Source organism: Rhinatrema bivittatum, chromosome 4, assembly GCF_901001135.1.
Source record: "Rhinatrema bivittatum chromosome 4, aRhiBiv1.1, whole genome shotgun sequence".
Classification (NCBI taxonomy): domain Eukaryota; kingdom Metazoa; phylum Chordata; class Amphibia; order Gymnophiona; family Rhinatrematidae; genus Rhinatrema; species Rhinatrema bivittatum.
The window spans coordinates 288,731,857-288,757,685 of record NC_042618.1 but is presented as its reverse complement, the minus strand read 5'-3'; the positions used below and the strand labels follow the sequence as shown (position 1 = coordinate 288,757,685).

The 25,829-nt window shown below is 44.5% G+C and overlaps 1 protein-coding gene across 2 annotated transcripts in view; it reads left to right on the top strand.

Moving 5' to 3' along the window:
• TM7SF3 (transmembrane 7 superfamily member 3) overlaps window positions 1-25,829 on the top strand; it is a 186,600-nt gene that overhangs the window by 89,695 nt on the left and 71,076 nt on the right. For both annotated transcript variants that reach the window (XM_029600172.1, XM_029600171.1), the window contains exon 5: window positions 15,295-15,466. In XM_029600172.1, coding sequence (XP_029456032.1) covers window positions 15,295-15,466 — 172 coding nt within the window. The remainder of the gene's footprint in view (window positions 1-15,294; window positions 15,467-25,829) is intronic.

The following is a 25,829-nucleotide window of genomic DNA, read 5'->3' as shown; positions in this document are numbered from 1 at the left end:
ACAAGTTCCTAATTGATGTGCTTCTTGGCTCATCTCAAGAAATATCGTTCTATGCTGTTAGTAGCCCTGGTAATGTTAGGATATATCCATATTTTCTGACAAACAGCTTATGGTTACAGAGAAACAACTTCAATATGGAGTCACGGTCAGATGGAAAAATAAACTCAAAGTTCCACGGTGTTGCACTTGGTCTGTCCCTGAAGATTCCAAGAATGCGGAAATATTTTCTATAGGGACCTTTGGACAAGAGGTCTCTAATATATTAGAACCAGATTTCTTCTCTTGAGAGGCAAAATAAATCTGGGATATAGGTGGAAAAGTCCACTGAAAATTGCAGAACAAATCACAAGTTGTCAAAAGCTTAATGCAAGGAACATTTAAAACTCTCAGGTTTATTACTCAGCATTTTTCCACATTTTCTGATCTTAGTATTGATTAAATCTGATTGTACAAGGCCATTCTGGTTTAATTGAAGGTTCGAAAGCCACGCCCCCAATGATGTCACCTGGTTGGGGGGTGAAAAACCAGCACAGGACGCTGGAGGAACTCACTTTTTCATCTGAAACTGCTTTGCCTCCTCTCTCCGGACTATCTGGGTTGTCACCTTTCAGCCCTACCAAAATTGAGAGAGGAGAGCCCACAGACTTGAGGACTTTGTTCCCGCTGCTTTTGGGCCGAAAGCCACGCCCCCTGATGTCACCTGGTGGTGGTGGGGGGTGAAAAACCAGCGCGATGTGCCGGAGCGTCGTGCAACTTGTCGCGCCGACTAAGGAATGCGACAAAGGGGCTCCTTTGTGCACGATGAGTGTCGATGAGCATTGGGCTATAGTTAATGAAGTCTCATTTATTTATTTATTTATTGTTTTTGTTATACCAAGTTTCATGATAGGCATCACATCAACCCGGTTTACAAATAACAAGGAGTGTAAAGCATAACGTAACGTAAAAAACAATATTTTCAATAAGAACCTTGAACTTTAAATACAGTGAATCAGGGAAAGGGAAAGTTACAAAAAACAAGGAAAATAAACTTGGGATGGAAGGGGAGAAATTGAACAGCACAATATTTACATTTCAGCCTATTGATACATTAGAATAGCAAGTGAAAAAATAAGACTATGAAACGGTACATAGGTAATCAAATGAATAAATATGACAGTTGTGAATGGTAATAGTATGATAAATATTCAGCAGGAATTAGTGAGAGAGGGTTTGAGGTTGGTTGATTCGTGTTTACATTCCATTATTGCATACGAGTTAGTGCTAGTGAGAGGAGGTTTTATTCAAGGCTTGGAAATGCTTTTTTGAAAAGCCAAGTTTTTAGTCTTTTCCTAAATGTTAAAGAGCATGGCTCTTGTCTCAAATCAGGTGGGATCGAGTTCCAGAGAGCTGGACCTGCTGATGAGAAGGCTCTGAGACTCAAGGATTTATGTTGGTAGGTTTTGGCCTTTGGAATTTGGAGTGACTCTTTGTAGTGTTCCCTGATAGGCCTGGCGGAGGTGAATTTTTTAAGTGGTATTTGTAGGTCGAGTTGCGTGTGTTGGTTGATAGTTTTGTAAATGATGTTAATGGTTTTGTACATGATTCTATAGTGGATCGGAAGCCAATGGAGGTTTTTGAGAATAGGTGAAATGTGGTCAATTTTCCTGGAATTTGTAAGGATTCTGGCTGCAGAGTTCTGAACCATTTGTTGATTATCATCCCATTCCTGTTATAGTTGGGAATGGCCTTTATGGTTCTCTTTCTAAAACTATTCAGAATGTTTTTACCTCGCCCTTCTTGTTTAGTGAGTATCTGTCGGTTATCGAGAATTGATTGTCTCACGTGATTTGAAAATTTTACTAATTAATGCTCAGTCAGTTAGAAATTCCAAGTTTTGTATGATCTAATCTTTGAGAAACCTGATGTGTTTTGTATTGTAGAGAGTTGGTTATTAGAGGCAGATTTAGTCACAATTAACCAGATTTGCCCTACAGGCTATCCTTTTTTTTTTTCTCAGCCAAGGGCTAAAGGAAGGGAAGGAGGGTTATTTTTAAAGAATCTTTGAATTTAAAATCTCAATCTTAGTGGTGTTTCAAATCAGGAATTGCTACTTGTTTATGCATTGAATTTTTCTGTCTTGTTTACTGCCCTCCCAAGATACTACAATCTAATCTATCTTTACTATTTGAGCAGTTACTACTAGCTTCAGCTAGCTTACCTAATATGATTCTATTAGGTGATTTCAATTTACCTTATAATCACATCATAGATGACTCTCAGATTCAATTGTGTAATGATATTTTAGGCTCGCTAGGATGGTTTCAAGTTATTCATACACCCATACATCGTTTGGGTAATATTCTTGATTTAGTATTCATTGAGGGTGCTAACTTTCAGTTAATACTCCAGATGTGAAGCCTGTTCCTTGGTCTGATCAGTCTTTGATTAGTTTTTCACTACAGGGTTTAGATGAAGTTAGAACTTGAACTCACATGGGAGATATGTGAAAAGATCATTTGTGGACACAAGCTTAAAGAATTTTACTGCAATTCCTGATTACTCAGAAGCAAATTATAATATTTTGATGAGTGGGTTTCTTATTTGAATATTTCCTTGAACACCATTGCTCCTTTTGAAATCTTTTTCGGTCTCTAAATATAATAGGAAAGCGTCTCAACCGTGGAATAATCCATCATTAATTCTTTCTCCTTAGCAGCTGAGGAAAAATGAACATAAATGGGCTAAGTACCCTTCTCGTGAAAATGCTTCAATTTATCGATCCTCTTTAGTAAAATATCAAACTAATACATTAAATGTGAAAAAGGAGTACTAGTCTAAAAAAAAAAGATAGGAAACAGTCCTAAAGCGCTGTTTAATTTAGTGTGTAAGTTAACTAATGTTCAGAAATCAAAAAATCTGAATTCTTCTACACTTTCAGCTGATATGTTTGCAAAATACTTTTCCATGAAATTAGAAAATCTTCTTTTGCTTTAAGGATGTGAATCCTTGGTTATCTGAGATTACTTTATATATCCCGAATACTTGGTCTGAGTTTGAACTGGTCTCATCTACAGAAATTTCAAATGTAATTTCACATCTTAACAATACTATGTGTCCCATTTTAAATGTTTCAACAGTGACTTTTAGAGCTATATTTGATCTAATGAAAGTTTCTATTACTCATATAGTAAATACTTCTCTTTACTGGTGTAATGCCCACTGCATTGAAAACTGCTCTGGTTAAGCCTTTACTAAAAAAGCCAAATTTAGATGTCAATCTGGTGAATTATAGGCCTATTTCCTCACTTCCTCTCATTGCGAAAGTTATTGAAGGTATTGTTTTAAAACAATTGACAAGATTTTTTGGAGAATAAGAATTTGGATTTTGTCGTGGTCTTAGTACTGAATTATTTCTCATTTCATTGATTGACTTAATCAAACGGAGTCTTGATGGAGGACAGTTTCTCTTGATATTACATCTGCATTTAATTCTGTGGATAAGAACATAAGAAAATACCATACTGGGTCAGACCAAGGGTCCATCAAGCCCAGCATCCTGTTTCCAACAGTGGCCAATCCAGGCCATAAGAACCTGGCAAGTACCCAAAAACTAAGTCTATTCCATGTAACCATTGCTAATGGCAGTGGCTATTCTCTAAGTGAACTTAATAGCAGGTAATGGACTTCTCCTCCAAGAACTTATCCAATCCTTTTTTAAACACAGCTATATTAACTGCACTAACCACATCCTCTGGCAACAAATTCCAGAGTTTAATTGTGCGTTGAGTAAAAAAGAACTTTCTCCGATTAGTTTTAAATGTGCCCCATGCTAACTTCATGGAGTGCCCCCTAGTCTTTCTACTATCCGAAAGAGTAAATAACCGATTCACATCTACCCATTCTAGACCTCTCATGATTTTAAACACCTCTATCATATCCCCCCTGTCTCTTCTCCAAGCTGAAAAGTCAGACTTTATTATTTCGTCTTCAAGAATGTGGTATTTCTGGAACAGTTCTTGCGTGGTTCAATAGTTATCTTTCTGGTTGTTTTCAGTTTATTAGATTTAATCATCTATCTTCACCTCAACTGTTTGAAAGCTGGGGTCCCGTAAGGCTCTACCTTGTCGGCAATGTTTAATATATATCTCTCCCCCATTGCAAAATTGTTGGCCATCATTACAGATGTCAGCATAAAATCTTAAAGCCATTAACTTTACATAAAAGTTCAAAATTTATGGCAAACAGTTGACACTCATTTATGTATGGATACTATTAAGCGCTGGTTAAGACAAAATAAACTTTTTGCTAAACACGAATAAGACCAATATCTTATTGATTCATCGGCCTCATTCTACACCTCTCCATGATTCTATTTCTAGTGATGATATTTCATTCTCTTAATAAGCCTATCATGAGTTTGGGTGTGTTACTTGATTCAACACTTTTGTTTAAACATCAGATCTCTCATTAAAACTTTTTTTTTAAGCTTCGGCTGCTTGCAGGTTTACGGCATTTGCTGTAAGATTGATTTTCTTACAGTGGTATGAGTGATTTATCTTCCCGCATGTAGATTATTGTAATAGTCTTTACATTGGATTACCTAAAGTGACTTTACATTCGATACAACTCTCGAACTCAGCTGCATTGCTTGTTTCACATTCAAAGCGTTTTGAGCACATTTCTTCCATCTTGTGTAGACTTAATTGGTTACCAGTAACTGATCGTATTGTTTTCAAAATTATTATGATTGTCTTTAAGCTTCTTGCTTCAGATTCTTCGTATTGGCTAAACACTTTATTATGGCTTTATAAACCTGTAAGAGGTTTAAGATCGTCCCAGTTGAATCTTCTAGAAATTCCATTGGTTCGACAAGCACACTTGTTCTGTACTAGGGAGACCTCCTTTTCCATCGCTGCACCAGCTCAGTGGAATCTTATTCCATTTGAACTCCGGTCTTTAGATGTAAAAAAATTTAAATATCTATTAAGAGTATTTGCTCCTTCGTGCTTATGTGTGATAGTGAAATGTAAGTGAGAATAATGCTTATATTAAGCTGTGAGGTATAGGAGATATGATTTAGAGCTAATGTATACCTAAGTACCTTTATATGGTATTGGTTTTTAGTTTCTGTGAAACTAAAGATTGTTATGTATACGTTAATTACATGTTAATTATGTATGTATGCATTGTATATCGCCTAGGCCTACTTGTGTTGGGTGATAAATTTTAATAAATGAAATGCCTCCATCCATTGGTCAAAAGCAGTAATCTTAGAATTATGAGTAGAAGTAATAAGAGGACTTGAACTGAATGTTTGTTTCAGTCGTGACCAATGTTCACAAGAATATGGAACTTTGAATGGAAATGAGATCTTCCCAAACAGTATAAAGTAATAACTTCAGGCTTAACTAATTTTAACATTTATATTGCCAGCCGAATTGTCACTGTGGGACTTACCCAATTCTTCATGGGGGTCCCACAGGTTCCTCATTTCCCACTGGGGTAGACGCCCAAGTTGCATGATACATAGCTGGCCCAGACCACATGGCAGAAGAGGGGCTGAGCAAGCAGTCTATGTGGTCAAGGACAAGAGCCTTGTTTGCTCCCAAGGAAGAGAGAGGAGGCCTTCTACATGGAAGTCCAAGGAGAAAGCTGCTGCTGCCTGCACCTCTAAGGGAGAGAAAAAAAAGAATGTTATGAGCATGTGTAAGTGCATGTGTGTGTGTGAGAGTATATGGGGAGAGAGAGCATGTATGTGTGTGAGCATGTTTGGGGAAAAGAAAGCATGTGTGTGTATGCGTGCGATAAAGCATGTGAGGGAAAAAGTATGCGTGAGAGCATGTGGGGAAAAGAGTGTGGGGATGAGAGTATGTGTGAGAACTTGAGGAGAGAGAGCATTTGTGTATGTATGAGAGCATGTGGGGGAGAGGTGTGAGTGTGTGAGAGTATGTAGAGAAGAGAGCATGTATGTGTATGAGACTGTGTGTGGGGAGAGTGAGTGTGTGTATGAATATGTGTGAGTAAGCGAGTGTGTGTATGTGTGAGAGAGGAGAACTTTTGTATTGCAGCGACCGCATCTCCCCCCTAATCCATGACAAGCTCAGACTGAAAATTAAAAGTTCCCAGGCCAGGCCTCCGCAAGGAAGAAGCAGCACAGGTCAGGAGACCTGCACCGCTTCGCACGGCGATCCACCTGGGGTAAGAGACCCTTTACCCCGATCTTCACCGCACCGCCGTCCAGCTCCCACCGCCTCGAGGCTGCCGGAAACCCCGTCTACTCGGCTCGCCGGCCAATTGGAGGCCCCGAACTCCTGGAAGAGACAGCCCTTTAAATTTAGGGCCATCACCTTGGCGCCATCCTTCCAGGCCGCCCCCCCTAACAAAGTGGCTCACTTGTCTTCTACCAGAGAACGGGCCTTCTCTACAGCGGGACCTTCCATCTGGAATGCCATAACACCGGACATCAGACAAGAATCCTGTCTTCTGTCTTTCAAAAAAAAACTTAAGACATGGTTATTCAGACAAGCTTTCCCCTAATCTAGGCCAGCATCTTGCCATGCCACAGATCAGATGTAGGCTCTAGTACCTGCCATCTCTTTAGTTGTAATTAGTTATTGAGTTTTTCTTTCCCCCTCTGCTTATCACCTCCCAGTTACATCCCCCTGTTTTATTGTAACTTTCCGCTCCTTCTGGTTATGGTTAACGTTATAATGCTTCTGTTCCCTGTAAACCGATTTGATTTGATCTGTATCATGAAAGTCGGTATAGAAAAGCTTTAAATAAATAAATAAATAAATGATGTTCCTTAGGCCTCACCACCATTTGTGAGAGATGGCGGTGTCAGATCTCTTTTCAGGCCTCCACTTCCGGAATTAGCTATACCAGCCCTGCCTCCGAAGCTACTAGCTCTTCTGACAATTCACATCTAGCCAGTGTGCCCAGGTCTGAGCTCTGTGAATGCAAAGGGGGGGGGGGAGCCGGAGTTGAAGGTGCTTCGGGGCTTAGTGACATGCATGTCCGGGAGGGGGGGACATGCCTGTACCCATAGCAGACACTCCTGGATGTTCTGGCAGGGCAAAAAGCGCTCTATACACTGAACAGCTCTGGTAGCAGGGGGAGCTGAGGAAACCTCCCTGAGCCGCCGTCTTCTTTTAGTATGCGGTATCTCAATTTCCTGGGGGAAAAACTTCTAGGTAGTAAGAGCCTATAACGCCATGTCCTCTCCTAGATGTGGGGCTGTCTGGATTAGTTTAAGGAAGGTTATCAGGAGTATGGATTGGATGTTATGTTATTCTAGTGACTTTATTGTATTTTGTTACAATTTTGTGTGTATTCTTGTGATCCACCAAGATCTATGGATTAGTGGAATACAGTTTTAAAGTTTAAAAAAAAAATGTGGTTTACTTGGACCTCCAGAAAAGCTTTTGAATCTGTTCCACTTAGACATTAATAAACTGAGCCACCTGGGGATGGGTCTCAAGTTGATTGATTTAGTGATAGATAACAGAAGGTATTGCTAAAAAATTCAGTCTGAGGTGGAGTGCCTTAACAATTGGGTTCTAGGTCCCGTTCAATATCTTTGCATGATATTGTGGGGTAGTTAGAAGGAAATGTTTTTAGCTTTTTGTGAATAACACAAAGGTCAATAGAGTGAACACCCTTGAAGGAGAAGACAGAATGAAGAGATCTAAAAGCTTAAGGAGTAGTTAAATGATTTGCAATTAAGATTACATGTTAAAGTACAATGTTCTGCACTTTGAGTAGTATGCACTGGTGGTGAAGAGATTTTGGTGGTGATAGTTTTTTTGATCTCTGGGTAGCAGAAGTGTGGTGAGATGGTAGCCTGAGCCAGAGGGCTGCTGGGTTACACAGGGAGAGGCATAATCAATAGAAAATGCCTCCCAACAGAATATTGGTGAGGCCATGCCTAGAGTACAGTGTTCAGTTCTGGAGACCATACCTCAAAGGACAGCGGGACTAGACAGTCCAGAAGGAGACTACTAAAATGGTGCAGGGTCTGTACCAAAAGCCCTATGATATGAATCTGAAGGACACAAAGGGGTGGGGGAGAGGGAGGTAGGATACAAACATTTAAAGAGCTGTAAGGTTTTCATGCATGAGGAGAGAACCTTTTTTCAATGAAAAGAGGAATCTAAAATTAGATATCATGATATGAAGCTCCAAGGAGGTAGTCCAGCAGTAGGCAACTCAGTCCTTGAGTGCTGCACACCAGTTGGGTTTTCAAGAAATCCACACAGGATATGCAAATACATCTCATGCATATTCAGTGTAGCTATCCTGAAACCTCAACCAGCTTGTGGCATTGGAGGACCAGTTGCCTACCTTGGGGATGTACTTAGAAATTGTCAATGGTTTTTTTTTGTCCTGTGTTAATTCCCCCTCCTTGTAGAGGGTGGTAGATGCATGGAATGATCTTCCAGAATTTGTGGTGGTGACAAGAGTAAGGGAATTAATAAAGCAATGGGATAAATGGAGGGGATCCCCAGAGACAGAGGATGGTAACGAAGCACTGGCTAGCTTGCATAAAGTGGCAGTTCAGCCCATAATAGGGGTGTAAATTTGGGTTTTTAGAAACACATTGGGATAACTTATTTATTTATAGATTTTTATATACTGGTGTTCCTGTATGAGATACAAATCACATCGGTTTACATTGAAACTGAACATAAATTTTGCCAATAGGCATTACATAGAACAAGGTTGTGGAACTTGGAAGAGGGTAAACTAGATCAAAATAAACATTGTAATGTAAACAAATTGTCTATCAAATCTGAGAGCAGTATAAATAAAAATAAAAGCATAAAAGCAAAACAGATGTCACGTGAGACCTGCAGCAAGAGAATGGTTACAGAGTCAAGTAGATCCTGGAGAATGAAATGAGGAACTCTTGCTGGTTGTAGGGGAGCAGCATGGAGCAGCAGTTAAAATCCTAAACAGCATTGGGCAGACTGGGTGAAACAACATTTTGGGTTTCGTCTGCCATAATTTTACGTTCTCCCTTTCCTCTGTTTAGGTGTCTGAGCATAAATCTAGACTCCTTTGGCAGCACATGTACTTGCATCCCATCTATAGATTTTGTTGTATGATAGCTGATATTACTGCATCCTTACTGGGATTGTGAATGCTGTCTCAAGAGCATCCTCTCAACCCCTGTTAGCCAGATGACCTATGTTTCCCCCAGGGCAGTGCATAGTGCCCTGGGGGAAACATACAGGAAACATATAATACAGGTGTATTATATTGGTCCAACTATTAGTTGTAATCACATAATCTTGTTCTACAAAATGGACTCCCCATAAGTTAATAGACTGCATAGCAGAGTATCAACTGTGCTTGGTTTTAATTTTTTGCTTTTGTGTTTGTGTTTTTTTTGTTTAACTCTTGTTTATCTGGTTTCACTGTTTGCCAAGCTTAAGTAGAACCATCTCATTTGCCACAAGTTTGATAAACTTAATTTCTAATTCTACTGTATTTTAGTGGATCTTTGTATGATTTTCTTTCTAAAGCTAAGCAATCTTGATCCTTGTTTCCTAGCCCTTTTAATCAAATTAAAATGTTTTGACTTTGAAGGAAATACACATTCCTATTGACTAAGCTGCACCCCATGAAATGTTCTTTTCCTAGCATGTAGCAGATGGACTCGGGGCCAATAGGTATAGTGTGCTCCTGATAGTTGGAGACTGTTCAGATTTCAATCTGACATCAGCCCTAGTACATATACCCCTGCAGGACACCATGCTCTTCAGTATTTTCCGTCTCCATAGCAGTTCGGGACTCTATACACGCTTGCTCAGTGTTAGAGTATTCTAACCAAAGAAATCCAGAGCAAGAAGAAATCTTACCTCTACAGACGAGCCCCGCTCTCCTGCGGTGATACCTACGGGTCCCTCCCCCATTTGAGAATTCCTGACATGATTTCCACGATCCCTCAGAGGTAAGCCTCTGTCCGGCAGCCGGTTCCCGGCGTGGACTTAGCCCCCAACTTCGGGCACGGCTGAGAAGCAGCGGGTGCAACTTAGAGTGCGGCAGTGAAGGTACTTTTCCCTCTCCCCCCACAGCCGGAGACTGCCCGGAACGAAACCGGGAAACGCAGAGAACAAGGTAAGGTAGAAAACTTTCTAAAAGTCTCCGAGGCTCGAATAGCCGCACAGATCGCCAGTCGGCATCAGTGCCACCAGGTTGATCAGCCTTTTCCGGGCTACACTAGTCAGATATGAGGGTCCTCCCACATGAAGACCCTCTGAGGTGGTCACAGTCTCCATTTTCGCTTGATTGCCGCCCTGTCCGCCGTTTCAATCCGTGCACACAATCTCTTGTGCGCACATCGGCACGTGCATAAGTGCCGTACGCACAAGGGCGCCAGGCACACAGCCACACGCTTTACTGTGCCGGGCGCATAAGTAAACCCCGTGCGCACAGCGGCACGCACATCCGACTTACACACACAAATTCAGCGTGCCCGGAGCGCACAACTAAGCCTCCCGGCGCAGTCTTTAACGCATAAATCGGAGGTTTTGGCAATCCTACGCGCACAAGCCATGGCACCACTGGACAAGAAGCTCAAGGCTCAGGGCCTCTGCCCAGCATGCCACATTAGAGCTGTGCAGCACAAAGAGGCCACGGCCCTGTGTATACAGTGCGATGAGGCTCTGGGTGATCCAGCCCAAGGTCCTCTCCTGTCGGTAGTGGGATCCGGACATCACTACCTCCAGCAGGAGCCTCCTTCAAACGGGGCTCCCCGGGGACGCAGCGCCTCTCAATTTAGACCCAGCATCTTTCTCCTGGGTAGAATTCTTCAAAGGCCTACATACCTTTGTCCACATGCAACCTGCACCTCTGCTAACACAGCCTCCCCCAGAAGACTCTAACATCCCGGGACCCTCTAAACCCAGAGAAGTGCCTCGTCCGCCCAAAAGCCCCAGCACTGGGGACACGGCCACCTCGGACGAGGATCAAGACTCCCTGGAGGAAGGAGAAATCCCTCCAGGAATGGAACCTTACTGAACAATTAGGCGGTTCTTCACCAAAGACAAGCTTTCAGACCTCGTGGCGCACAGCTTGAAAGTGCACTATCTCAGGCACACGTGCCACAGGGAACCTAAGACAAACCCCCTCCTAGAGGTACTCTGCCAAGCCTCCCGCCAATTTCCTTTGCTACAAGCTGTCCAACAGCTGATTGATCTGTAATGGGCGTCTCTTGAGGCCACGTTTTAAAGGGGAGCAGACCCTGGCAGCCATGTTACCCCCTGGACCCCACTGCCAAAGATCTCCTGGCATTCCCCAAAGTAGATGCCATGGTCTGTGCAGTCGCAAAGCGCACTACCATACCAGTCGAGGGATGAGCGGCACTCAAGGATGCCCAGGACAGACATCTGGAATCCATCCTCAGTCATTCGACGTTTCAGCTATGTCACTACAGATCACGGCCTGCTGTGCCATGGTGACATGCACCTGCTTATCTAAGACCAGTGCTTTGAGCAAGCCCCTCGCTCGTTGAAGCACTAGAACCAGCAGTATCATTCCTCACGGATGCTACCTCCGACCTAGTACGCACCACAGCCAGGGGCGTTTTGTCCATTGTGGCAGCTCTGGCTCCAAAGCTGGTCAGCCGATGCGACGTCCAAGATGAGACTGGAGAAGTTAGCTGACAAATGGGGCGAATCCCCACTACCGCGGCTACTGGAGGACAAGAACAAGAGAAGCCAGCACCCCCATGCCCTTAGATATTCAGGGAGAGGATCACAGCACTTCAAACCGTACAAGAGTACATATCAAACATCGAGTTCTGAAGGCAGGGGCCAGTCTTTTCAGAACAAGCACAACAAAAGGGAAGCCGGCTCTGGCCCAGGCATCAGCTGCATCTGGCAATGAAAATCAGCCAGCCCATCCACAGGAAGAAGCCATAGGGGGCAGGCTTGCCCTATTCTACCAAAGATGGGTCAAATTTCAGACAAGTGGGTACTAACAATCATTCGAGAGGGATATTATCTGGACTTCCACAACATCCCTCCGGAAAAATTTGTGAAATCTCCCTGCCACGACCCCCTCGGACGGCAGTGGAAACCACGCTGACCAAATTGCTTGCCTTAAAGGCCATAATGCTGGTTCCCACGCATCAACAAAATACTGGGCACTATTCCATCTATTTTATCGTTACCAAGAAAGAGGGTACGTTCCGACCCATCCTGGACCTCAAGTACGTCAACATTCACCTGAGGGTCCCTCACTTCTGCATGGAAACCCTACACGTGGTCATAAGAGCGATTACAGCCGGGAGAATTCCTCACATCCCTGGATCTATCAGAAGCCTACCTGTACATCCCAGTCCACCACGAGCATCATCGTTTTCTACGCTTCGTGATCCTGGACCACCACTACCAGTTCTGGGCACTACCCTTCAGGCTAGCCACAGTGCCCTGAACATTCACCAAAATCATGGTGGTAGTGGCTATGATGCAGAGGAAAGAAGGAATCCTTGTACACCTATATCTAGACGATTGGCTGATCAGGGCAAAATCCCCAGAGGAAAGTCATCAGGCGACCACCAGTGTCAAAACCCTACTGGAGAGCCTCAGGTGGGTGGTCAACACAAACAAGAGCTGTCTGCAGCCCTCCCAATCTCTAGAATACCTGGGAGTCCAGTTTGACACCAGACAAGACAAGGTCATTCTAACTCCTACAAGGAGAGCAAAACTGAACCAATTGTGAAACCTGTTAAGCAGTCTTTGCCCCAAGGTATGGGACTACCTCAAAGTCCTCTCTCATGTCATCCACACTGGAAGTGATTCCATGAGCAAGAGCTCACATGCAGCCCCTACAGCGTTCTTTCATGTTGGAATCCGATGTCCCAGAACTACTCTGCCTCCAACTCCCGGAGGAAGTTTGAACCCAGCTACAATGGTGGCTACAAGACCATCCGAGCAAGGGAGTAAGGTTATCACCACCAACCTGGATCATCCTTCTCACCACAGATGTGAGTCTATGAGGGTGGGGAGGAACTGACCGCCAGGGACAATGGGACAAGGAAGAACCAGGATGGAACATCAACTGGCTGGAAGCATGGGCAGTCAGACTAGCCTGCCTAAGGTTCAGCCACAGACTCCGAGGTGAATCGGTCAGTCATGTCAGACAATGCCACAACAGTGGCCTACATCATCCACCAGGGAGGAACCAGGAGCAAACAGGTGTCCCTGGAAATAGATCCCTCTAATGGCATGGGCGGAATCAAATCTACGAGAGATCTCAGCTGCCCACATCGCGGGAAAAGACATCACTGCGGACTACCTCAGCAGGGAAAGACTAGACCCAGGGGAATGGAAGCTGTTGGCCACAGCCTTCCAGTTGATAGCAAACTGCTGGGGAGCACCAGCCATGGACCTCCTGGCAACCCGGTCCAACACACAAGTTCCCGACTTCTTCAGTTGCAGACCGGAACTACAATCCCAAGGGAGAGATGCCCTTGTCCAGGCCTGGCCACAGGAAACCCTGCTATACGCTTTCCCTCCGTGGCCGCTACTGGGCAGGATCATCCGCAAGAGAACACCACAGGGGACCAGTACTTCTAGTAGCCCTGGACTGGCCAAGAAGGCCGTGGTACGCAGACATGCGAAGACTACTGACAGAGCCCTCTCCCTCTACCTCTACACAGGGACCTGCTCCAGCAAGACCCAATCCTCCACGAAGACCCAACTCTATTCTCTCTTATGGTCTGGCCATTGAGAGGACTCGCCTGAAGAAGAGTAGATACTCGGGGGCAGTGATTGACACCCTACTCTGAGCACGCAAATTTTCCACATCTAACATACATAAAGATATGGAGAATATTCGAAGCCTGGTGCGAAGACCATGACATCCCACAGACAGTCCAATATTCCCACAATTCTGGCATTCCTGCAGAACAGCTTACAGAAGGGGTTGTCTCAACTCCATCCAGGTGCAGGTGGCCGTGTTGGCATGCTACAGAGGCAAGGTGGAGGGCAGCAGCCTAGCCTCTCATCCGGACATCTCCCGCTTCCTGAAAGGGGTCAAACAGATCCTGGTGCCCCTATGGAATCTCAATCTAGTCCTAGACTTCCTAGTGGGAGCTTCCTTCAGACCCATCCGCAGTCTGTCCCTCAGACTACTAACATTGAAGACTGCATTTCTAGTGGCAGTCTGTTCAGCCCGTCGCATCTCAGAGCTTCACATTGTCCTGTCGAACCGTTCCTCAAGTTCACTCCAGGATCCATACAGCTACACATGGTTCCCTCTTTCCTCCCAAAAGTGGTTTCTCACTTCAATCTAAACCAAACCATCTTGCTGCCATCGCCAGACACGCATAAGGACTCGGAAGAATCTCACCGCCTTCGCCACCTTACCTGGAAAGGACGGAATCCGTAAAAAAGACAGACCACCTATTCGTCCTTCACAGCAGGAAGAAACAAGGGGAAGCGGCCTCGCGGGCAACCATAGCCTGCTGGATCAAAGAAATAATCAAGGTGGCCTACATATAGGCAGGCAAGCCCCCACCTCTACAAGTCAAGGCTCATTCCACTAGAGCCCAGGCAGTGTCTTGGGCAGAAACAAAGTGGATGTCACCCGCCAAGATCTGTCGGGCGGCGACATGGTCCTTTATCCACACCTTCTCTAGGTTCTACCGCCTGGATGTTCAGGCTCGGGAGGACACAGCATTCGCAAGGGCAGTACTGAGTGGGCCATGGGCAACCGCCCACCCGGTTTGGGAGTAGCTTTTGTACATCCCATTGGTCCTGAGTCCATCTGCTACACACTAGGAAATGGAGAAATTACTTATCTGATAATTTTGTTTTCCTTAGTGTAGACAGAGGAATTCAGCATTCCATCCACAGCTGCTAACAATCACAGAAACCTCGGGTGTCAATCCCCGAGAACAAGACACACAGATAAGCCAAGCTTCCCTTTAATTAGGGCACCCATACCCTACTGGGTGTCAGCGTTTCTCAGCTGATTGCACTGGTGGTTTCCAGCTATAACCACATTAACCAAGTTAATAAAGTTATTCAGTCACACATATATCCACAATTGCTTTTCGAAGAGAATACTGAAGAGCATGGCATCCTGCAGGGGTATATGTACTAGGGCTGACGTCAGATTGAAATCTGATCAGTCTCCAACTGTTATCAGGAGCACACTATACCCATTGGTCCTGAGTCAATCTGTCTACACTAAGGAAAACGAAATTATCAGGTAAGTAATTTCTCCATTTATTTTGACCTGATTAGAGCAGCAGCTGAGTGGTATTTGAAAATATAATTTTATTTTCGATCCTTCTAGAGGAGCCAGTCCACCCTTGTGTGATGTTAAGACTGATCAAGACACCAGATGGCGACTTCAGTATGATGTCTATCAACATTTCTTACCAGAGAGTGACTTACGGGAAATAGTACTACTGAGCCACCTGCAGAACATGAGTACAGCACAGCTGGTGAAAGCTAATGGTGTTCAGGTAAAAACATCAGATCTCCAGGAAGCAGGGGGTTGGGGGGAAGGGGTTTAAAAATTTGTGTGTAATGCATCTAGAATTATTCTAAATGGCTTTAGAATATTGAACTCCAGGTTATTAATTGTTCAGTAGTGACTAGTGTACACAGAAGACTAACAGTTGACAAATTCATTATTCCAGTGTTCCCAAGCTTGTTCTTAGGGACCCCTAGCCAGTCAGGTTTTCAGGATATCCAAAACAAATATGCATGGGATAAATTTGCATGTACTGTCTTGGGATGCAAATTTGATCTCATGCATATTCATTGTGGATATCCTGAACTTGACTGGCTAGGGGTCCCCCATGACAGGTTTGGGGTCCCATGCATTATTCCATTGAAAAATAATTTGTTCACTTTAGCAGTGTTTTCTAACAGGACATGCAGAGAACTGGAATGCCTTAATCACATTGGATGCAGTCATGTTTCCTAAGGATGTAAAAAGACTGGTCTTCATTTGGTAACATTTTCATATTAGGGCATTGTGTCTAAATCGTCAGTGAAATTTTTTAATAAACTGTTAATTTAGAGGGAAACTTTCAAAGTTATTTCTTCAGGTTAAATAGGCCATTTACAGGTAAATTACTATCTGGAGAATTGAAAACCTCTCCCCTCTTCCTCCCCCCCAACCCCCTGTCGTTCAGAGCATGCATGGGCCTACCTAACACTGTGGGAGTGTTAGGTTGGGAGTAAAACAGCATATTTACTTTCGATTTTTCCTGGTTATGCAAGCTAGTTGCTCAGCTAACCACACAAATAGTAGGTACAAAGCACAGGGGTGCTTTTATCACATGTACTTTGATTTCCCATCGATAGCATGGCTAATTCAGCCCTGCTGTCTGGGAGCGCCTCGCGACCGGTGAGAAGGCGGAGTTTCTCATTAGCACAGAGTTTTGAACTCTACAGCTGTGCGGTGAGCTTCCCGCACGATTGCCTTGTTACTTCAGTCTCTTACCCCCCCCGCAAGCAAGTGTGCATGTGGGGTTTTTCTCCTCCTAGTCTCTGAAGAGATTTTTTCTCTTTTTTTTTTTCTCTTCATTTCTTCTGGGCAATGATGGCTCCTAAGCCATCCAGATTTAAATACTGTCAATGTGGTAAGATTGTCCATAACAGATGAACATAATTACTGCTCTATATGCCTGGGACCGGAACATGACCAGGTCTCCTGCTGGGACTGTGTTCATATGTCCCCCCAGGGCACAAAGAAAACGCATGGAAAAAATCACGAAGCTAAAGATATCCACACAGTCTTCGCCGGAACCATTGAAGAGACTGAAGACTCAGCCTAAAAGGTCTGCTTCACTAGAGGGTACCAGGGCCAGTGAAGGGAGTTGAGGCCGCAACTCCTTTCACAGAAATCACCTCATGAGCCGCATGGGTTTCAGTTCACTGAACCCACTCGAACCGGCTCATCGACTCTGAGGAAGACTGCTCATAAAAAATCAAATCTGCTGAAGCAGGAAGGCGAGTCGGAGCTGAGATGCGTGCATGGTGCATTGGCGCATAGCCGGGTGCACAAGTCGGTGCCCAAGGCCTCTGCACACAACTATGCGCACAAAACGGCGCACAGCTCAGATGCATTGGCACATAGCGCCACGCATGACGGTGTGTGCACAACACATCGGCGCACGGATCGTCACACAAAGGTGCATCTAAGCGCAGAGCACAGATTCCACATGACATATTGAAGCAGCATGTCTCAAAACATCCGAAACTATGGATTCAACCTCAAATTCAGACACCCTTGACACCAGTCTTGAGGCAGTCTACACTAAATCAGGAACATCTTAAAAATTCACAAAAAACTAAGCATGTAATATCTACAACACCTGGTGTGACAGATTCTCATCAACAGGTGGAACTGGTCTCTGTCCATGACACTGCCACACCTAGCGAGGGTTTGGATTCTGATGGATTTTCTCTTAGTAGACCACAATCCCCTCTGCTTCTCCATAACTCAGGCCTGCCTCCTCAAGACAAGCTCATATCAGCAATGCTTTCAGGAATGGGGCCATTTCCAGGACCGTTACAACCTCTAGCCTCTAAAGCGATGTTACAGATTTCACAGGCATTAAATACTTTCTTCCAGGACCTGAACACGGCACACCCTCAGCCTTCATAAGAACATAAGAAAAAGCCATACTGGGTCAGACCAAGGGTCCATCAAGCCCAGCATCCTGTTTCCAACAGTGGCCAATCCAGGCCATAAGAACCTGGCAAGTACCCAAAAACTAAGTCTATTCCATTGCTAGGCAGTGGCTATTCTCTAAGTGAACTTAATAGCAGGTAATGGACTTCTCCTCCAAGAACTTATCCAATCATTTGTGCCTTCTCAGCCTTCGCCACTTGCATCGCCAACTCCACTCCTTCCGTCTCGGCCGTCTGCACCACCTCCAATCCCAAGCCGACCAGACACTCCAGACTCACCATGGACATCGTCGCCTGGTTCATCTCTAGGGTTCCCATCTACCCTCCAGAAGGACTCCTGGAACCTTATTCCCCTCCCGAAGACCTGACCTACACAAAGTTCATCGAGCAAGTGGGCTCTATTTTAACATTGAAATGGGAAAGATCCCTGATCCTAGGTCAGAGGTGTTAGGGATACTGGAAAATATTTGAAATGCCTCCAGAACAAACAGCTTTACCATCACATACAGTGCTGGATAAAGTTCTTCGTAAAATGTGGGACAAACCATTTACCACTACAGCCTCATCAAGGAAAACGGACTTAAATTACCGTATGCGGAATTCCACAATTTACGATTCCACACAGCTGCCACATAATTCAATAATAGTGGAAACTGCACTCTCAAAGGCAAAACGGTCAAAACTTAATTCCAATTCACCACCAGGAAAAGACCATAAGTCTATGGACTATTTTGGCTGTAAGGTACACCATTCCTCCATGTTGGCAACAAAAATTCAACATCAGTTTTACATAATCCAGTATTTATTTGAATGTCTTCAGAGATTACGTCCCTTATGTTTAACCTTTGAAAATACTCTGCCACAACCTTTTACAGACATGGAAGAAGGGCTTCGCCATCTACTTCGGTCTGAGTTCTTTGTCTTCCGCAAAGTCCTCTGCTACGGCTATAGCAGCCAGACGGATGGCGTGGTTGGGAGCAAGTGCAATAAGAGGATGTTCACGATAAGTTAGTGGACAATACTGTGCCTGGGTGGTGATCTTTTTTTGGTGAGATGTTTGGGAAAACCATTACTCTTAAAGAACAGAGTACCACTGTACTATCACTCACATCTCCAATGGACCCCCATACCTCGTCCAAGAAATTTTACCCTTCCTTCAGGAAGAAGTCCTACCCAAGGGTATCCTTTAAGCCATATAATACCTATCGATCACAGAATTATTCCCACCAAAGATACCAACCTCAGGCCCATCAGTTCCGTGGACGACCTAGTCGTCAAAGGCCACAAAAGCAACACCAGCACCTCCTCAAAAACAGACTTCATATTTTTGAGCTATCCCGAGCCACCTCCACCACCTTACATAGGAGGTCGCCTTCAACTGTTTTATGCCAATTGGGAGGTGATTACTTTGGATGCTTGGGTGCTGAACATCATAAGGGAGGGCTACCAAAAATTTCGTAACACTCCCGGATCTCCCTCATATTCCCCTTCCCCGAAATACATCAAACCCATTCACGGTACCTTCAAGAACAGTTAGAATCTACAAAGCCAAAAAAAATTCAAAGAATTACAAGAACACAGGAAAATCAGGGGTTCAACTCCCATTAATTTTCTCATTCCAAAAAATTCCAGAGGTCTTCGACAAATCTTAGACTTACGAAATCTCAAACACATTCAAAGAAAAATTCAAGATGACATCTCAAGACTATTCTTTCCCTACTACAAGCCAACGACTGGCTGTGTTCCATAGACTTGAAGGATGCGTACTCCCATATCCCCATGCACCCTTCTTCCTGGCAATTCCTTTGCTTTCGAGCTCAGACCAATCACTATCAGTACAAGGTTCTACCCTTTGACCTGTCTTCAGCCCCAAGAGTGTTCACAAAGTGTTTAGCGGTGGTGGTGGCTCACCTCAGACAACTGTCAATCCAGATTTTTCCCTATCTGGATGACTGGCTTTTAGTAGCCTCGGATCAGGCTACTGTACAAACTCACATGTTCCAAACAATCAACTGTCTGCAGACCTTGGGCTTCATAATCGATTACGCAAAGTCCAACGTGCAACCAACCTAAACGCTACAGTTCGTTGGAGTGCTCATTGATACAAACAGAGCATACCTCCCACAGGACAGGATTCAAACTCTTTTTTATTCTCACTGGCTCAATGTCTGTGCAACCGATCACATACATCAGCACATCAAGTCCTTCAGCTACTGGGTCATATGGTGACAGCTATCCATGTAGTTCCCTACATGAGACTACATATGCACCACCTACAGTGGGGACTAAAGAATCAATGGTCTCAATACTTTCAGCCCCTCTCAACCAAGATACAACTCGCCACCCAAATGCGCATAGACATTCGTTGGTGGAAGAACACAGACAACTTGATCTTGGGAGCACCCTTCCAGTTACCTCCCCATCAACTCACCCTCATGACGGATGCATCCAGAAGGGGCTGGGGAGCTCATCTGAGCGAACTGAAGACTCAAGGTCTCTGGTCTACACAGGAGAGCACATACCAGATCAACCTTCTGGAACTTCAAGCCATTTGGCAGGCACTTCAGACCTTCTCCCCTCAAGTTCAGGGCAAGCATCTCATGGTATACACAGAGAACTAAGTTGCCATGTTCTACATAAACAAGGAAGGAGGGTCAGGTTCATGGATCCTTTGTCTAGAAACATTTCGAATACTGATGTGGGCAATAGCAAACAAAGTTTCGATGCAAGCCACTTACCTTCCAGGCTTAGACAACATCACAGCAGATCACCTCAGCAGGATTTTTCATCCACATAAATGGACTTTAAATTGGGAAGTTGCAACCAGAATCTTTCAACACTGGGGCAACCCGATGATAGATCTCTTTGCCACAGAGCACAACCGTCAAACAAAAATATTTTGCTCCATTTACCCGAGCAAACTGCATCATGCTCCATATGCCTTCCTCATTCCATGGACAGAGGGCTTACTATATGCCTACCCTTCCATTCCGCTAATATCAAGGACAATTCAAAAACGTATCCAAGACATAGCTGATATGATCCTCATAGCTCCGGCATGGCCAAGACAGCCCTGGTATCTGTTCCTCATGCGATTATCAATTCACCCACCAATTCCACTGGAGAACCATCCATGTCTGACTCAAGAAGGGGATCCCTCCTTCATCCAATGCATCAATCCCTCCACCTGACAGCTTGGAGATTGAAAGGCAATTACTAAACCATCTGGGTCTGCCAGCTCCACTTGAAGATATTCTAATTGCATCCAGAAAACATTCAACTAGACATAACCATCCAGGAAAGTGGCATCGTTACACGGAATGGTGTGAACAAAGAAAGCTAAACCCTTTCTCATCAACAGCCACACAACTCCTGGAGTATCTTCATACACTCTACCTTGCTGGTTTAGCGCTGGCTTCAGTTTGTGTGCACGTTAGTGCTATTGCAGCTTTCCACCACGTTCACAACGGACTTCCCATTTCCAACCATCCATTAATCTCCAGATTCATGAGGGGCATGCTACGTCTAAGGCCACTGGTGTCAAAACCACCTATACCATGGAATCTAAATATAGTCCTCTAACAACTAATGCTGCCTCTTTCCGAGCCATTAGATTATGCCACATCAAATGCCTAACCTTGAAAACAGTTTTTCTAGTGGCCATCACATCAGCACGGAGAGTAAGTGAACTACAAGCTTTGGTTCACTATTCTCCTTATTTAGAATTTTACCATGATAGTCGCTCTTCGGTCTCATCCTATCTTTCTTCCTAAGGTAGTCCACTGTAAATAGAGGGGACATAGCTGAATGGAGAGAACTTCCAAATCGAAATTATTTTCCTATCCATGTCTTCAGTGTCTACAATCTCACAGTAATTTTGTAAAAGGTTTTAATTTTCTTGGAGGGAAAGGATATGGAAAGCATAAAACAAGGCCCTGTACTGCTAAGCGGAGAACTGCATGCACTTTGTTTTGCAATATGTTGGGTGAGGAATAGGTTTCTTTTTTGAAGTTCATGGATAGGAGTCTCCTCTAGTAAAACTTTATTCAGTAGTGAACAAATTCTATTGCAAGTTATGAAATTGTAAAATGACTACAAACCTTTCATTCAGTATCCCTTGTTTTCCTTTCTTTATGTATCTGTCCACTTTATAGTGTTTTGTCCCGCAGTTTCCTCCTGCCTCTGAGATTCTAGCTCAGTTAGAATTGCTTTCTTTTGGACAAAGCATCAGGAGCCTTCAGTTGAAATTACCTTGGTGTCCCCATTTTCTAAACCCCCTCCCAGACACAGCCCAGCTATTGGCCAGAATTCAGACTGGCTCCTCTCAAAACCCATTATGCATGGAGTCTGTCCACTGGGTGTCATTGTTGTGCAATGGAGAGACTCCTCAATGAGAGATTGGGGGGGGGGGGGGGGAGTAATTTCTCCTGCAAGTTCCGATTCTCAAGAGTGGGTCTTAACAATATTTTATGTATTCAGCCCAGCATGTTAGCTTCAACTACTAGGTTGCATTTGTGGTTGCAGGGAGATGCTTTCTCAATCTTTCTCCTTTGACAAGGAGAGCTGAATTAGCCATGACATGTGGGTTACATCATTGGGTGGCACCAAACAGATCTGTCTTAGCTAGTAGAGCTTTGGCTCTAAGCATGTGTGGGAATTTCCATGTGGGCTTTGCCTAGTGAATCCCTCTATTTTTCATCTGAACACCAGATAAAAATCGTAACTTTTTTCAGAAACTTCCCTCGCTGTCTCACAGCCTCAAAACAGCACTTGATTTATTTTTATTGTAGCGCTGAAAAGAAAAGGAAAATTCTTAGTGTCCAAACAGATAAATCCAGAACCAGTGGGATATGCACCTCTCTCAGCAGATGGAGACAGAGTAAATCTGACATCACAGTATATATACCCCTGCAGTGACAATAGCCTGCCAGTCGCCAGCAGATGATGAACATGCATCTCCCTACGGAGGATTGCTTTAAGTTTTAGAAAGAGAAAAAGGAAACGTAATTTGCCCCACTCTTCTGCAGTGATGCCAAATGGTCCCCCCTCCTCCAGCTGAGAATTTCTGAGGTGATGTCCATGGTCCCTCTGAGTGCCTTGGTCCAATTGCTGGCGTGGACTTAGCTGTTGAAATGGCTGAAAGGCAGCAGGTGCAGGAAGCAGAGTGCAGCAGTGATGATAATGCTGTCTTCCCCCATGCAGCCAGAGGCACTCTGCTCAGCCAGACCAGCTGAGCTCAGGTAAAACTTAAGTTTGTGTTTTTTTGGGGTTTTTTTGTGTTTTTTGGTAGGGCTTCCTCCTACTAGGGTCTCCATACTTGGCGTGCCAATCAGACATTCATTCCCACCCCTGAGGGTGTTTTAAGGAATGTGTGCAACCTAGTGGGTTGAGCAGTCCTTTTGACTTAGGTCCTGCTCATAGGCTTGTCTGTGAGCAGCATGGTAGGCCACAGTAGGGTTTGCATGTTTTTCCTGTTAGGCTGCCCTCTTCAGGACAGACGGTAAGTGCGAGTGTGCCCAGTTGTTGGATGCTTGCTTGGGTGTCCAGTTGGTAGAACAAACTAATTTCAGCACGTGCTTGTCTGTATGCACAATCTAGGCTAGGGTGTTCAGTTTTTGGGCGCTCATCAAAAACTGCACCTAAATTTTGGACCTCTTAAGTTTTGGATGCATATACACCTTTCAGTCACCTGTTAAGAGTACTGACAGGTCTGGTGCCTATAGCTAAGAAATCTAAGTACCTTTCCCTCTGTGCGCTGCCTGTCATGTTTGGGCATGTCAGCCTGTCATTCCCTTTAACTTCACCAGCACTGATTAGAGGCTCAGGGAGAATTACCTTTGTCTGATTTTACTAAGCCTGGTTCTTCCCAGCCTATGGGCAGATACAGTAAAGCGCGGCCGCGGTTGCCTGTTTCTTAACCCATTTTGAGCGCGTAAGATGTACCAGTGATTCAGTATCTGCTTTTACGTGTCCTTGGCGCTTGCCGAAAAAGACGCATATCCATTTCCGCCCGCCGCATGTATATATGTTAATGATCAGATTAGCTGTGTCCCCCCCCCCCCCCCCCCCAATACGGTAACTTGCACCCAAATTATCGCCTTTTTAACCAGCTTTTTTACCGCGCCTTTAACCTAAATATTTACTGCCTACTCTGACCCTGGCGTTAGTGTGGTGTTCAGTCAGCTTCGGACCGGACAGCATGCATATATTGGCTCTGGCGATCTTTTTCATTCAGTTGAGAAGCAGAATGAGAAATGTTCGGCAAGCGAACACAAAGAGAAAATCTACCAACAGAAGAGGAGCACATGGAATACAAAGGGAAATCAACCAGACAGACAAAAGCACAGTCGTCCGTACAGGCAGCGGGGCATTTCAGTTATGGACATCCGGATAGAGGCGGGAAGGTCCATGAACGGAAGCCCTGACCTTGGACGTCCGGCCAGGCGTCCAGATGTGGAAGGTTGGGGGTGGCCTCCGAACAAGAGGATGTCCAGAGGCTCAGGGCAGTGGTGTCCATGCAGGGTCTGTAGAAAAGAACCATCCACTTAACTGGTGAAATGACAGGTACCAGCGCACCATGGATGCTATATACCACTCTATACAGTACAATGGATTGCGAACGCCTACCGCTTCATTGACTTGCTTTGGATGCTCGTTTGCTGCCGCTTGGATTTGTGTCCAATTTGATTACTGAATTGAGCGGCTTGTGAACCAAAATGTGCGTATGCCAAATGAGCGGGTGCCCGGCACTGCCGCACTTTTTCTTGCGTGTCCATACTGTATCGGCCTGCTAATGAGGGCCTGCCAGAAGGGATGCCTGATCTTGGAACTCCCTTAACTGGTTTATTTATTAAAGGCTTTTATATACAGACTTTCTTGATACAAATCAAATCAACTCGGGTTAAATCGAGTTAAGCAGTAACTATAACAACCAATCAACAAGAGACAATTTAAAAGGAGCATAAAGTTACATTATAACAAGGATGCCTTAACTGGGAGTAGGAAAAAAAGAGAGGGAGAACGAAGATAAAGTACTATATACAATAGAGTATGGGAGGCAGGCAAGGAGCCGACCTCCTGATAACTTGTGAGCGTAATTAGCGTTTGTTTATTTACATAAGTGATGGAACAGTTCTAAGTCAGGCTGTTGGGCTAGTGGCGGGGAAGGCTCGGCAGAACAGCCATGTCTTAACTTTCTTTTTGAAAGTTAGTAGACAAGTTTCCTGCCTGAGGTCTGGAGGCATGGCGTTCCAGATGGAGGGACCTGTGATAGAGAATGTCCTGTCTCTGATATTTGAATGGTGTACAATTTTGATTGGAGGAACATGTAAGGATCCCTTGTAGGCATCCCTTAAGGGTCTGGCCGTCGAGTGCAATTTGAGAGGGTGTAGAAGATCAAGTGGGGTCTGATGGTGAATATTTTTGTGGATAATTGTCAGTGATTTATGGAGAATCCTGAAGTTTACTGGGAGCCAGTGAAGATCTCTTAGAATGGGAAAGAGATGCGCTCTCTGGTTTGTCAGCTGGGGAAGGAGGCTCAGGGGGCACAGGACAGGTGCCTCCTGGTTTTGGCATGGATCCTTCTGTCTTTCCTTGGATAGAATTTTTTTCAAGGATTGCAATCCTTTCTTCAGGCACAGTCTTTGGCCCCAACCAATCTTGCCAGGTCAAAACTGTAGGTGGTGACCTCCTGCATGCCTGATGCTGCAGTTAACTGCTGAAGTACTCCTAGATCAGCAGCCAGTCTTCCTAATAGGGATCCAGATGGCACAGATGATGAAGCAGATCCTTACTTTCTGGAGGCTGGGGAAATTCTTCCAGGACTGGAACCGTATAGGACTATATTGTGCTTCTTTCATAGAGATGAGTTACCGGCTCTGATTTTCCAGACATTAAAGATGCTGTGAGAACCTGGAGCTGATTCCATGTCTGAGCCAAAAAAGAATCCCATTTTGGTTTTTGTCTAAAGCCTGTTGAAGACCATTCAAGAATTGATTGATCTTGAGTGGAGCACCCTGGAGGCTAATTTCAAAGGGGGTCGAGTCTTGGAAGGCCTGTACTATCTAGATCCAGTAATGAGTGGTTCAATTTTCCAAAAATTGATGTGCTTGTGTGTGTGGTCTCGAAGCAGACAATTATCCCTGTGGAGAGGAGTGTCTTTGAAGAATGCGCATGATAGGA